At 40.8% G+C, this 15,956-nt stretch overlaps 1 protein-coding gene across 2 annotated transcripts in view; it reads left to right on the top strand.

Moving 5' to 3' along the window:
• The window catches only part of NEGR1 (neuronal growth regulator 1), a 269,624-nt gene that overhangs the window by 121,659 nt on the left and 132,009 nt on the right, over positions 1 to 15,956 (top strand). For both annotated transcript variants that reach the window (XM_086462209.1, XM_086462210.1), the window contains one exon: positions 4,278 to 4,510. In XM_086462209.1, coding sequence (XP_086318335.1) covers positions 4,278 to 4,510 — 233 coding nt within the window. The remainder of the gene's footprint in view (positions 1 to 4,277; positions 4,511 to 15,956) is intronic.

The raw sequence follows: 15,956 nt of genomic DNA, 5'->3' as shown, positions 1-15,956 counted from the left end.
TGAGTAAATGTAGAGAAGAGTGCTTTTATTGGAGGAGCCTGTCTGAGGCAAAATATTGAACCTGTTTTCAAAGAACTTTATTTGGAACATCGTTTTTAGTTTGAAGACAATGTGCTTCCGCAATGCAACATACCCGTCAGGGGCTGAACAAGACTGAAATGTTTTCTTCTGGTTATATTTTTAGAAATACCTTCTCTGATTTATTTTTTCATCAGACTTGAAAATCGTGCTCAACAACTAAACATCTGTTCCATTTTTAGTCTTTGGTTTTCATGTTTTATGCGGCAATTGTATACTGCATGGTTTTTGTTAATTAGTGGGGTATAGAAGAATTTCGGGTTTAGCAGGTTTTCATCTCTACCCATGATAACCATGCACCTGTGAGTTAATAAAGCAAAATTTTCTATTTGTTTTAGAAAGTTATTTTGAGAAAATACCTTTGTATGTCAAGCAAAACAGCAAGAGGTCTGATGTTCCTTTCTGCACTGCTGTACTTTGCCTTTTCTCAGCAGGAAAGCCTTGATATCAAAAGGGCTGTGTTTATACGAGGAGTTTTTGGGAACCTTTGGGGCTTTCGGAGCAGGCGCCCTGAGGAGATTGTGAGGATGCTGCTGCGACAACAGCCCTGAGCACTGCCCTTCATGTGCTTTGCTTTGCATCTCATGAGAATTCCACTTCTGTCTTTAATTAATAACCCAAAATTTCAACTTTTTTTTTTTTTTTTTTTTTTTTTTTTTTTAAGCAAGGCTGATTTTTTTTTCTTACAAAGCTCTACAGACAGCAGGGAATTTGAGGCTGGTTTTGTGTGCTGGAAGAATAAGAGGCTGGTTTTCTCTTTTGTGGGAAGAAGCCATAGTGTAACGCTTTCTTGCATGTTTTTGGATGCGTGTGTGCGTATAAATGAGGGAGTTAAGTAAAATGGTAAATGATCACTGAAACTACAGGCTGCCTTCAAAAATACTGATTTATAACTGACTGTATCCAGCTGCTGCAGAAATAACAGTAGAAAAGAAACACATTCTGGAAAAACATCAGTGAATCTGAGATTTCTTTGCTTTTCCCCAGTCTTCTGTTCATTAGAATCAGTTTGAAAATGTTCATAGGAGTTTGAAAGCGGCTCCTTGCCTTCTCCAACTGGGACCATACCCCACAGAACTCCTCCTGCAGGGATTCACAGACGTCAACTGCGCTTTCCATCCTCAAAGTGATGCTTCCCCATGACATCCCAATTCTCTGCTATATAAACTGTGATTTTTTAATCCTGTATCATATGCAGCTTCTCTCAGAACACTTTCAGATTTCATGTTGAGACCATTAATTAAATGAATGGTTATATTCATGATCCATTTCTGAAGAATTTCAGCCTGGTGCTTCTAGTTTCTTATTCCTAAAGGGAATGTAATTTTTCCCCTTAAACAATACCACCATATGCCTAAGCTACGCAGTCACCATTTTTCTCCCACCTAACAGTTTCCATAGTTGTGCTATTTTAATGTTTTAGCAAAGAAATGAGATCTATTGCATTCTCTTCTTCTGCTGGATTTCCTGCATGTGAAAAACCTCTTTATCAAATAAAAATGTCCCATTAGTCTGTTGCACTTTGCATTACCTTCCTTCAACTTTTGAAGTTCTTTTAAAGCCTTAAGTTGCATTGTGGGCATGGTGGTTAGCCTAAAATTTACCTGATTCACTCTCTGTGTTTCCTTAAGTGTAGGCAATACATTCATGATTTCCCAGTCACATTGCATTGCTTTCGGCATGTTTTAAAAACCCCACACACTCCTGGATTTGCAGTTTCATGCTCTCAAACGTGGCTCCATTAAGGTTTTTCTCTGCCCTTGACTCCATTAGCTGCTCTGCCTTTTCCCACGTGCTGGGTGTCACCTTCTTTATGGAAAACTGGAGTATAATTCTCATTTAGTTTTTGAGCCGTAGTTAAATATCCTTAACCCTACTCCAGGCAGGCCCAGACTTTTTTATCAGCTCAGAGAAATAAAGCCCCTTCTGCATGCTCTCTCTGTTCTTTCATCCCCTCACTTCTCAGCCACGCAGAGGGACTCTGCTTGCTGGTCATTCCTTCTTCTCCCAGCCCTGATTTCCCATGCTCTATACCCCAGCTATCACCATTTTCTTTTGCTCAGGTCTCCTCTTCTGTCTCCAGCCCTCCTCTTCGCATGACAAATATTTCTTTATCTATGGCAAGGTGGTATCTGAAGTATCCCCAGTGTTTGCATTCTCATTGTATTCTCATACTTCACACAGTCCTGTGCTCTGCTGGTTTTAACTGGTTTTCTTCCCATCGTTATGTTTTCCTTCCTCACTTGCTGTCTTTCATGCATTTTCCTGGCTGCTCACAATCATCGCTCTGGCTGAAGTTCAGGAGAGCATCCCTAGGCTGTCATGCCTCAAGTAGCATATAGTTTATATAGAAGTAGAATACAGACTGCATTGTCCGAACATCCATCGAACACACGATTAAAATGCCTGTGGGATTGAGGTGTGTTCTTCAGTGTCCCTTCTGTCTCCTCTCTTCCATCTGTCACCAGTGTCACTCACCTGTGACAGAAAGTTTGATGGCTGCTCCAATGCCATTATAGCACCTCCTGGGACCATCCTTACCCTACCAGCCTGCATGCGGCTGAGCGACCACTCCTTCAGCTCTGCCAGGGCTGGCACAGCTTCGCATCCTCCGGCATCACCCCGCTCTGCCCAGCCGCAGTTGAGGAGCGCTGCACTCTCACAGCAGTGTCGGCTCGCCTCTGCAGGGATCTCGCCCCAGCAGAAATCTGCTTTCATTCTTGTTTACTTCATTGTGCTGAGAAGCCCTGTCATAATTATTCACTGGCTTCTGACCACTTTTCCCACAAAGTTTTAGCAGTTTGCGTTCGATGCCGTGCTATTCTTAGGACTTGTCAGTGACATTTACGGTATCCATCACAGTGCAGTTCCCCTCATCCCAGTGTGCAAGTCAGCCACCTAAGATGGAAGGCTATTTTAGAGAGAAATTACAAATATTTGCTAATACACAACAGAGACTGTTGACAACAGCAGCATATTGCAGTGCCGAATTACCTCAGCAGAAGGTTACGCTTCGGTTATGCCTGGGTGGTGGTTTTTTTTTTTTGGTTGCATATCTACAGAGAAGATTTTCAATTAGCGTTGACCTTTAATACTTCTACTGGGTTTTTTGATTCTACAGATGGTGAAACGCACTACAAATTAGATTTTGCAATATACCTTGTTCTTTATATTTCTCAACTGATTAGTTTCAGACAGTTTGCAGTACCTACACCAGTGCATTCAGCTTGCAATTCCCTCGCAATCTCTGGTGGCATGTTCAAACCCTCAAGAAGTTGTGTAGAAAGGCTATCAAACTCTTCAGATATACGTATTTTCATTCTCCAGCTGTACTTTTTACTCATTTTAAAAAACCAAAGTCTCCATGGAGGAATATTTTTGAACTAAAATTTAGAAGGAGAGGAACCTGGCTGGGGTATATCTGCTTCTGGTTGAAGCGGGGTTGTTTTTTACCAAGCTCCCATTAAGGTGACTGTTACACCCCAAAGAGCGCTATTTTCACTTATTGTTCTGATAACAACTGAAAAAAAAGCTTAAGTATAGCATAATAAACAAATCACATTCGTTTAAGTCACTACCATACCGAAGATGTCTCAAAAAATATTTAGTAGAACTATGCTGTATATTTTATGGTTGTTGTCAGCAGGGAAATCCTGGTTAATTGAATCTATGTTTGCTTTAAGCAAGATGCCTTGAATATAAGATTAGTAATAACAAATCTAAAAACCTTTTGAAAAGAAAAAAATACTGGTTTGGATACCAAGATGTCATTGTAGGTTTTGGTGGAAAAAGTCTCTTGGTTCCTTAACTAAGCAAGCAGAAGTTTATTGTGTCTTAGGAAAAGGACAGTAAGTTTGCACAGGAGCACATGCCGACTCCTGATCCTTATGGGCTGAAACTGGAGAAGAAAGGGCTGCTTTTCTGGTTCAGAAATAGCTGAGACTTTCTACCTACTGCTCCACTGACCGCTCACAGCAGGAAAATCAGAAAGGGCAAACATAGCAGCAGAATATATTTGTGTTTATTGTGTGTTTGTAAGATAGGCTTTTGGTTTAATGGTGATTGGTGAGTTAATAAATGACTCATGTTTTGAGGTTCGAGTCTAATATAGTATAGCTGTAGTCCACCTAAAAATTAATAGCAAGTTAATGGTATTTAAAAGCTTCTACGATTTCATACAGTTTCACCTTCTTTCCCAGGTGTTACTTGGAAGATGGAGCTTCAAAAGGTGCCTGGCTGAATCGGTCGAGTATTATTTTTGCTGGAAGCGATAAGTGGTCAGTAGATCCTCGAGTTTCGATCGCAACAGCAAATAGAAGAGAGTATAGCCTGCAGATACAGGACGTAGATGTGACAGATGACGGTCCATACACTTGTTCTGTGCAAACTCAACACACTCCTAGGACGATGCAGGTGCACTTAACTGTACAAGGTATGTGTTTAAACCAATTGCAAATTGTTATTGCAGATGTACTAGAAAAATCTGTATCTGTAGATGGGAAACATCAGCTGAGCATATTTTAAATCCTTGCTTACTTCTTTCTTTCTTTCTTTTTTCTTTCTTTTTTCTCAGTTGTATGTAGCCAGAGACTGTATATGCCACTGACTCTGGGCCCCCGCAAACAGATAATTAGTCCAGAAGTGTCTCTAACTTGCCAAAATCAGGTTTAAATGCTCACTCCTACTCTGCTGGCAATGGAACAAGATGTAAAAATCTAAGAGGAAAATACCAGTACAATAGCCTGGGTATAGTTCCCTGCAGCGGTACTGTGGAGGTATCTGTTGTTTTGGTACGGGTCTCCTGCACAGCTCAAATTTGGTTGATGTGCATGGTGTTCAGCCTAGTCACCACCTAAAGGTGTATACTCAGGTGCAGAGTTCACAGCAAGTTTGCAGCCTTTGCATTTTAGCATTGATACCAAATACCACCAGGAACATCCTCATTTGCTTTGTGATGTCAGGATGTGTTCAGAAGTAGCCAGTGCCGCCGCTGCAGCACGCCATGGAGGGGTCACTGTGGATCAGGATCCAGCTGTCCCTGGGCCACAGGGCATGCTGTGATGATTGTGTAATAAAAGTATGAAATGAAAGATGATGGATGGATGTGGCAAGACAGATGCCAGAGCGCAGTCTGTCCTGCAGAGTTTTCAGGTGGCACCCCAACAGCCCAGCTCCAACTTTCCTCTGGGTCTGCTTTGATGAGAGTTTTAGAGGAGGAAAATGAATTGGTTTGCGGGCTCCTTCACAGGCAGTTCCTCAGGGGCAGCCTGGGAGGAAGCTCAAAAATGCTTGATCCCGCAGAGCTCCCCCATTGGCAGGCAGGGCAGCAGGACGCTACTTAGGCAGCTCATCCCCTTCCCAGCATGGCTGAACTGCGAGGAAGGATTCATCAGGGCGCTGCATACCCCATCGGCAGCACCACAGCCCCGGAGGTGGTCTTGCTGTGCCCATAGCACTCACCTTACCTGCCCCCAGGGATGCGTCCTACCCCCATAAGGTTTTCAGGATGAAGTTGTCTGTAAATTTTATGGGCATTTGAAAGATGCAGTATTTTGTTTGAGCACCTCAAGTGTCTTCTCTAGTGTGTGCCATCGCAAGCATTGTTATAAAAACAGGAATTAACTCATCGGGTTAAAGCAAAGCTAGACTGCACAAAGCAATTTTTCAAAAATAGGAATAGAAATTCTGTTAGATTTAGGAATTTAATATAAATTCATTAAAACCAAAATAAACAAGTGTAGACAAAATAAGCTGATTTTGCATCAAAATCTGTAGTTTTTGTTTCTTCTAGACTGGTTTTCTCACAGAATTCCTAAGCTACTCATATTGTTAATAAGAACAGTCCATTTATTTCCATGAGACAGCTCTCTGTTATAAGTGCTGCAGAGAAATGTGTGGAGGTAATATTTATTGTATTGTTCCAGGGTGAACACTGCTTAGTTTTGATTATCTTTGTAATAGTTAAAGCCCTTGTGCAAGGGGCTAAAAAAAAAAGTTGGAAATTAATTGCATATATAAAACACATAAACAGGAGCTTAAAATTAATTAGGCTAACTACAAGCATATAGAGAAATAATAACTCAATAGTTAAAAATATGCATAATTATTAAGCGATTGCATTTATATCTTCAGAAATGCAAAGTATAACCTAAGGCTTTAACTTATTAGTCTTTGGTGTAATCATCATTAACATTTTCTTTTGCATTTTTATGAGTAATAAAGCAATGAATATAAAACAGAAGAATTTAAATGGCAATTTCTATTAATCCATATGGCACAGCAAAATCCCTTACAAATAACGTGTATGAAATGCTTCTCAAACTAATTATTCTTAACCGCTGCACCTTTAGACCTTGATGGTTTGTAAGAATGTTAGACTGTTGCTTTTAAGAGCTGGGTGTATTGGTTGCATAAAGAACATTATTTTATTAATACAGCCAAACAGCCACCCTTTAGTCATTTTTACAGCCTTCCTCAGAGGCAGCTGCTGCATGAAGACCTGTAAATGTACTGTCTACATGGGGGGGTTGTTCAGGGGTTACAGAAGTATTTGTATGTTATGGGGCAGGGGAACTGGAACAGAATCTGTGACAGTATCAATTATTATTTCAACTGTGTGTATATATATACTCAGTTATTACAATACTATTTCAGTATATTTTATGTAGGAAGCAGGGACCAGCTCCATGAAGCATAGCCAGAACAAGTGAGCCATTTTCAAGATAAAGTTAAAAATTCCCCGTCCCTGTGATTTTCCCTGTGTAGTTCACTTAGCACAAAGGGAAAGCTGCTGAGCTCCCTGCTTGTGAAGAGAAGTCCTGCTCTCACAGAGCCACAGAGCAGGGTCAGCAGCTCTGGAGCCCCAGCCCGTCTCAGTGATGACTGTGGCTGTTTCTTTCTGTCCCAGCTCATATCTTTACATACCTGTTACTATAGATATTAATAATGATCAGTCATGCACTGGATGCCCAGTGGATCAGATGTGAGTCACACCAATCGCTCATCCCACACGGGTGGGATCCCACCTTGAACCGACTGGGTTTTGCATGGTAATTTAGAGACACCTGCATCACATTTACTGCTGTCGTTATCTATCCAGGGGAGGGGACTTGTGCATGTAAGCACTTTTAATCAGGTCATTTTGCACTTACGCTGCTAATAAAGCCATTGCTTCACCTTCCATGTGCTGAGACACAGGAGATAAAGATGCAGGCTTCATGCATCCTTTGAGCTGGAGATTGACCCATCAGAAAGGAACCGAGACTGTAAAGGAGACATCAAACAGCTAATTGATGCCATAAGCTTATATATCCTTTCCTGCTGTACAGGGTTCACAGGGATGGTATCATAACGTTTTAGGGAAGCAGTTTTGTGCTTGCTTTTAATATTGCTCATGGCTTTGCATTTCAAGATTAGAAACAACTTCTGATATTGGGGAGAAATAAATGAAGGGAAAAGCAGGTCTTTTGCCAAAGTAAAATAATTCAGTCAGAGGGCTGGGTTTCCTTTTGCATTGCAAATAAATGATCAGCAGTGCACCCAGAGCAGCACATGGAATAACAGGAGAAAAAGAAAATTCAAAAGCAAAGTCTTAGCGCTTTAAAATTCCTCTGCGCTACAGTCTGTATTCTGTCAAGTAACATTGAAAGAAGACATTCTCCTGCTGAAAACAGCAGAGCTGGAAGACCAGGGGTGTGTGCATTGTGTCACTAATTAAACGAATAAATACTTATGTCTGATCATAAGCTCCCAAATAAACTCCAGATTGCAAAATTATTTGCTGTGAAACTCCACCTTAAAAGCCATGTAAATCCAACTCACTCTCTTTTTTTTTTTTTTCTTGGGGGTTGTGTGTGCGTGTGTGAGGTCTTTCTGTACACACAGACCCAGCAGCTGTCATTTTGAATATCCTCTGCTCTGCTATTTGGGCTGACAATTTCTGAACATAGTCATGTGTTTCAGAGAATAAATACATTTTAATGGGTTAAAAATGCCTAGATTTCCATGAGTAAAGCTTAGAACAGTAATGTGATCAGTAAACAACCAAGGCTGAAGGGAAGCAGCAGCCTCCCTCTCCATTGCTGTCCCACGTGCAGGTACAGGGAGCAGCGAAACCTGGTGGGGTTTGGTCAGTCACTCAGGAATCTCTGGCAGAGCTTGAAGTTGAACATCAGTCTCCCAAATCCCTGCTCAATACCTTAACAAGACCACCAAGTCAAGTCTAGGTCGCTGTTACTTATCACTTAGTTACAACTTTTTGTACCAAGAAAATTAATCAACATACTTAAAAAAGAAAAAAGCCTAATGTGTCTTTAGCCCACATTTACATCAGTGAAAGAAAAATCACATGAAGGAGAGGAAGATAATCCAGTTAACTTTATTTCAGTGATCTTATTAAGAAGAAGTGAGAATAATGAAGTAGTTAATTAAAAGTTTAGAAGGCAATAGTTTGTAATCAACTCTGTCTACCTCAGTGCCAGATGCTTGATCTGCAAAGTCATGAACTGCAGATGATTTAAACATCAGATGTTTGCCACAGTAAAGTAAAAAAATGAAATACCTCTTACCACACTATATTGCTCATATTTTTTCTAGCAAAAGGTTGCAATTTCTGCCATTTCTTATCTGACATTTATTCTACTAAAGTTTAAATTTTGTCCTCCAAGATGTGTTTCCCTTTCAATTTGCAAAAAATATTAAGACATGTTTACCAATGTCCTTGAGAATTAATTTTTGCAGAGCATCAGGTCACAGCCCAAAGTCTCAGGTTCTCTCCATGTGTCAGGACACAGTAATGATGCTGTTTCTCCATGTGGGGAAAGGTCAAGTCAGGCTTCTTGTTTGTGACTCCAGGGAGACAAAGGCCAGAACAAGGTGTTCAAAAGGACCTCGGCCACTGAGGGATAGCTACCAGGATGATCAGGAGAATAAAGAACACATCTGAAAGAGATTGCTTTGTTTAACCCACCGAAATGAGGGCACGGGGAGAATTTTGTTACGCTTTATTAATACACTTGGTGCAGACCCCAGGAAGGGAGGACAAACATAGTGGCTACAAGGGAGACCTTTCACAAGACTAGACGTATACAACTTCACCATCTGTGGATTTTAATGTGAGATGAGGGGAAGGTGCTGGTCCCCATCGTGTTGTGGATGGGCTGTCCAGGGAGAGTGGCCAGGGTTCGGGATGGCTGGTGGGGCAGGGGTGACAACGACATTGGCAAGTGAGGTTTGTGACCAGGATTAAGGATCTGGCAGCTCTATTTGTCTCCTTGAATGTGAACGAGGAGCCTGGCCATTCTCCTGGTGAGAGCAGTGCCAGTATCCTCTGGCATGGTCTGGATCGAGGGGGGTTTTCTCAAGGCTGTATTTTGGTTTGTCACGGATATATAGCTTGAATAGGCTTTGATGTGTACATAATAGGTCTCTCTCTCCCTTTGCTGCCCCCTCTCTCCAGCTCCCCACGGTCTCTGCTGCCCTTCCTGACCCCCACTGCACCTCCTGCCTTCCCCATCCTGCAGGAGTCCCTTGCCTGGTTACCTCAGTGCTTTCCACCACTACCAAAGTGATAATGCTGGGGAATCAGTGACACTAAAGCTTTATGTTAGTTACTTGTCTTAATTTTTATATTAATCTAGCCTGTGCTGGGCATGTTTGGGGCTCCTCCTAGGACAGATCCTGTGTGTGTCAGTTGTGGCACTTGCTCCCATCCTGCCCTCTCAACTCATTTCTGTACGTGTCTGCACTTGAGACGGTGTGCATGTAAATAATTCAGTTATCTGTGTAAATGAGGTTTATACATTCAGTCAGAAAATGCAGCCTATATTTTTTATTTAAATATGGATAATATTTCCAAAGTAACACTCAAGGCCTTTTTTCTGTTTAATAAACCTCCTTAATGTCCCCTAAATATTAATGTATTGATTTAGTCTTTACAATGTTTGCAAAGTCTAATTTGTTTCCTCAATCAGGCCAAGAGGGACTTGCATTTGGAGCTAACGAGATAAATCTTACCCAAATTTATTTAAAGTGGGACAAAATAAATATGCAAAAGACTTCTAAAATCATATAACAACCACTTTCCAGCTAAAACTGACAATCCATTACTCTTTTAAATTGCTAGCACTCGAGTAGGATGTCAGTTTTTGTTACAGAATTAACTCGCTAGTGCCAGCCACTGTTATCATCTTGTCCCTGCTCAGCACAAGAAGAAAAAGACTTAGAAAAATTGTTCTGGAGGTGGAGGTAGCTGAGTGTGGTTTGCTCAATGACAGGTGCCCCCCAGTCAAACAAACCACCCGCTCCAGCAAACAGCATATATGTACTTGCCGATTACCAGGGGCTGCGTCCGTGATCATTAATGCGTCATTAATGACTGATCAGAATGTTTCCTCCAGGATTTCTCTTTTTTTATCCATTCATTAAATTCCTCCCACATCTGTACCTCTCAGCACTCAAATGAGCTGCAGGGGCTCGCTCTCTCTGAAGTATGTATGAATGGCTTTTCCCCTTCTTTGAAAGACTTAATGGAAAATGTTTGCGTTAGCAGGTGATCTCATTTACAAGGATGTAAATCAGGAGTATTTTATCAGAAGTAGAACAGGACTGTACTCATCTGAAACTCATAATTCTGCAGTGCTGGAGGTGCTTTACAGTCATGGCTGCAACTGATTTTCCATTATAAGCCTGAAATTTCCATCTCCTGAAATCTGCAGGCAAAGGATAATCTACACAAAATAATCATTTGCTCTCTGGTCTGAAGTATATTAGTTCTGTTACATTTGAATTAAGTCAAACGAGTTGTTTTTTGATCTGTGAGAGTCTTGCAGAAGGTGTGTTCAGCAGAGTCCGCAGCGTCTTTCAGCAACTTCTTGCATTACACAGCAATGGCAGAAGCAGAAGTAAGGAGGAAGGAATAAAGGGCAAAGCAAAAAATCCCAACATTTTAGGTTAAAGGCCATAATGCTAAGGGCAAAAATGTAGATTATTAAATTCTGAGCTTTGCGTTTGGTAGATTAGTTAGGTTCTTCATCCCCTCCTCTATCACACTAGGGAGGTGCTGGGCACAGCATCTCTCGTACTTTCTAAAACGTTTGTCTGGAAAGCTCCCACCCTACAAACAGGAGAGCTCCCTCGGATAAACCAAAACCAACCAGTTGGGAATGTTGTGTGGAACCCAAGTTGTAAAAAGGATGATAAAACTTTCAGAGAGAAAAATTTTAAAAATTATTTTGGAAAGAAAGCCATTTCAGAATGAGAATTTATCAGAGAGTGAGCTGGTGGCTGTGTCTACTCTGCAGGGTAGGTCTCTTCTGGGTCTCACTGGTGTTGAGGCAAACACAAGTCAAATCTGTTGCTCTGCATTAGAATGAGGTAAAGTGGATGATGTGAACAAAAACTGTTGGGAGAGCTTTTTTTTTTTTTTTTTCTTTTTTGGTTAAAAGTGCAGATAACCTACATAGACACCCACACCTCAACAAAAAGGCTTTTGTTAAGGACTTTACAATCACAAGTGTTGAAAATGTGAAAATAATTTCATGGTTGGTTCCACTCGGTAAGGATTGTGGGCAGCCTTACTAAGATTTTCTAGACAGCATTCCTCTCCAGCTTTAGTGCTGCACTGGCCACTAGCAGAGGAGAGGTGCTGCCTCCACAACGGCGTGTGTCTGGGTGTGTTTATGGAGCTATGGGAGTCTGTTAGCAGAAGGCACTCATGGCAGAACGGGATGTTTGATTGAATCGTGTAACACAGGGAATTATCAAGGCTGCCAAACCTGCTCCTTTTTAAAGATTTTGTGTCTATTGAAAAAGTCTTTTTTAAGATTTCGTATTTATTGAATGTGCTGCTCCTACTGAACTCAATGGCAAAAATCCTGATGGTTTCACTGAAGAAAGAGTCAACTCTTGCGAGACTTGCTCGGTTGATAAGGTGGGGGTTTTTTTCCATTGTACTAGCTCAGAAATACAACTGTCATCTCAAAATAGATATTTTAATTACAACTACTTTATCCAAATGCAATTTCATTTGAACAGATCCTCCAAAATATTATTTTGTAACCTTAACAAACTGCAGGAGTGCTATTTCAGAGACATAACATTTGGTTTATAACACTTCCATGGGTTTGGTTACAGTAAGTACATGTTCCTCTGACCACCCTTCCTGTGGGCTCTATTGCTCCCTCTCTGAATGTTCTTTGCCGTCCTGTTGATTCAGTTAAAGGCAATTGGGCTGGCCTGGAAAAGCTGAGACAGTAATCATTTTGTTATTCATTGCCATCATGTCCACATTGCAAGTGGTTTAGGAACTCTGTACCCTGAGTAAGCGGTACAACATTTTATTGAGCTTTCTGCTGCCTGTCACTGTGATCACTGTGATTACTGTGATTTGTCTGATTTTTTTCGTTGTATTTCCTGTTATTTCAACTTCTGTAGTATTAGGCTGTCAGTTGTCAGGAGAAAAAAGGTGTCCTGTGTTTAAAAGTTCAATTTTTGCTTCGAGTGTTGTTAACAAAGACAGTTGAATAGCCTTGGAGTGCATTGGAGACCAATCTCTGAGACTCTTACTCAGAGTATCATCTTTTCCATCATCTAGATTTGAGAGAGGATGTAAAAAATATCCCACCTAATGCAAGGTAGATCTAGAACATGCTGGTTTTATCTTGCAAAAAGAGTTTTAATCTAAATATTTAGTGAAGTCTTGCTAAGGAGGTGCAAAATCACTGATTATTGTGAAATGAATTCCCAACATTTTTGAAAATATTTTAGGGTCAAAACTTTGTCATGGTAAGATTTTTAGTAAATTCTTCCTCAAAAGATTCTAATTAAGGCCATTAAAACACACCATATCAGGAATTCTGTTCATTGTAATCAACGAAAAAATAGATCAGTCCATGAAAACCATTGCTATAAAAACAGAATGGAAAGGAACTGGGGAACAAAACAAAAGAGACACATCAAACGTTTTTAAGTGGCACGGCCGTGTCACCTCATCACCTGACTGAAAGCAGCGGGTCTCTGCCATGTCTCTGCATTGAGAGACTGAGGTCAGCATCTTGCTTTTAGCCTGATTAAAACGTACAACACTTGACATACTAAATGTCCTAGTTGAAATACTATAATCTGATAAAAACCTTTTGTCAAGCCCAGTTAACGTTTAAAAGGTGAGACAAACAGAAGCTATGCTGAACTCACAGGTTTCCCAGAGTGAAACTCTCCATGCAGCACCCCTTGTGTTCTGATGCCACCACAGAGGCGGCATCGTAACCATGTGCTTTTAGAGTCCATCTCTTATTTAAAGTAATAGATATCTTATCCAAGGTTTCAGGGTGGCAACGATAAATGATTTTACTGTCCATAGAATTAAATGCCACCTCAATAGTATTACGATTTGAATTTACACATTTGTTCGCTGCAATAATGAAATTCCAAATTACTTTTAAGCTGCTTGTCTGGCTATATTGCAGGTTAAGTAACTGTAATGATAAACACTGGAAATATTGTTCCAAGTATCAGGACAGGCAATTGTAAGTATGAATATAACAAAAATTACTCTATTTATAAAAACAATAAATATAACACTTTGCGTTTTTAAATTATTAAAAATAAATGCAAGTTTTCACAAACATAGAATTTTATTGAAAAGGGAGGTGGAATTAGAACGATGTCCTGCAAACTGAGGGTATGAAAATCCAGCCAGTAAGGCGTTAGTGGGAAGTAAAACTGGTGGTGGTTTCACCCACATTTATTTTTAAGTGAAATGTCCACAGCCATATAGCAGATAACTGGCAGGAATAGAAGAAAGAGACTTCAGAGTTCTTGTCTGATTATACTGGCTATCAGAAACGTATATTAGGGGGCACAAGCACATGCATGTGGATGTGTGTATCCTAGTTCCTTGTATATATTCATATTATGGGACAAACTGTGGCATATTTCAGTATGAATGTGGAGGCTGAATCTGGAGACATATTTGATAGATTTGCCTTTTCTTGCAGATGACAGCATTCTGTAATTGCAGAGAAGCATGATGTTAGCAGTGTAGATCTGTAAATGAACAACTGTTTCTAGCCGGTAGGAAAAAGATCTGTGTCTGTTCACTACTCTCCTTTTTTTTTTTTTTTTGAAGGTAATTCTCCACATATGTTGAACTTTATCTAACAGGTAAAAACTCTGTGCCATAAATCCATCCAGTTGTAAATGTCAGTATTACATACTTAAAAAAACTTTAAACATTGAAATTGGCGTCCAGAATTTTGAAACCGTATTAAGCATTAGCCTTATTGGAATAATTAGATAGTAGCATCTGTAAAAGTGTGAAACGTCATTTGAGCTCTTCAGAAACCTGTTGACAAATCTGTTCTAGATTTTCCTTTCAATGAAATTTAAACAATCGAGCTGTCTTCTTTGGGTACAGTGCTGTAATTGCTCTCTAACATTTTATTCTCCCGTGTACAGTCTTTGCCTATGTACTTTGCTTTGCTTCTCTTCCTGTGCACTCCAACAGAAGCAGAATTATGCAGTAAATGGTACTAAAGCAAGGAAAAGTGAAGGCTGCGTATGACAGAAAAATGGGACTGGGCAATCTGCTTGCTTTTGAGGGAATGGTGTTCCCCACTCCCGTGATGGTCTAAACCACTTCTGATGATTCCTCCCTTCTGATTCCATAGGGGATTCTCAAATCCACTGTGGCAACAGCATGCTGTAGCTTGTCAAGGGCTTACATTATATATTGCACACTCTCCTGTGTGCTTTGTACCACAAGCTCTGAGGGGAAAGCCACGCACATCTCCCTGAGCCCTGGGTAAATTTGGGCAAGCCGTACACAATACATAGAGAAACTCTGGGGAGTGTTGTTTGATGTGATCACCAGAGGCTAAAAGGGTCTGTCACCCAAAAATGCAAATTGAAAACATCGTGCAATTCATCCTGTAACTGTCTGGATTGTCCAGGGTGCCTTGATGAAGTATTAGCAAAGCTCTTACTTTGAATGAGTTAGATTTGCATTAGCAGTGTTCTTTTTTAAACCAAACTGTTGTTTAAAACCACCATTGTCAGCTTTTTCATGTCTCAGATGCATCAACCCAGATTTTACTGTTTGAAAAATATTTATCTATCCCTTCCTACCTCTCCTCCCCACCCCGGTGTCAAGTTGGGAGCTTGATGCTCTCCAGGTGAGAGCAGCAAGACCAGCTCTTCCTGGCTCATGCCATGCCACCGGGGACGGGGACCTCAGAGGCCAGCTGCTGCCTTTCTCCCTTCCCATCACTGCCATTTGGTGGTGGCAGGAGCCCACCAGCAGCAGAGCAGACCCGCCTTTTGGGTGTGTGTTTGCAGTGTTGCTGGTGATGAATACCAAGGCTAACGGTTGTGTCAGCTCTGCGTGCCAGTGGGCATAAATCCTCCGACAGGCTCTTTGTCTCTAAGGTGTAAGTAAGATGCTCCTTTTCCATATGGTGTGAAGCCAAACATCAGGTCTTATTTTGCTTCCGTGCCTATGCTCTAACATAACCTCACTCTAGAAAAGGGAGAGAAGAAAGCAGAAACCCGACCAAGCTTCACCCCTTCTGTCCATCTCTTTCTGCTCCCACTGGAAGTTTTGGAAGGCTTTGTTTTTAGTATTGAGTACACAAAAATCAGCCCACTTTCAGATCACCTGCAGTGTTTTCTGTGTGTTCTTAGCCAGTCTGGGCTAAGAACTGACTGGCCCAATAAATGAAAACAAGATGAGCGAGACAGAAAATGCAAGATTATTTGGCTTCTTTATGGTTCATCACAGGGAAAAGATGTCTATTTTCATAGATGAGAGAAGGCGTTGGGAGAAGTCAGTGGGAAAATGTCAGTTATCATCAGTGGAGGCTAAATCAAGTCCATAGTTTACC

Source organism: Leptosomus discolor, chromosome 3, assembly GCF_034619465.1.
Source record: "Leptosomus discolor isolate bLepDis1 chromosome 3, bLepDis1.hap2, whole genome shotgun sequence".
Lineage (NCBI taxonomy): Eukaryota > Metazoa > Chordata > Aves > Leptosomiformes > Leptosomidae > Leptosomus > Leptosomus discolor.
Note: the sequence above shows the minus strand (reverse complement) of the source record. Positions and strands in the feature narration are given on the sequence as shown.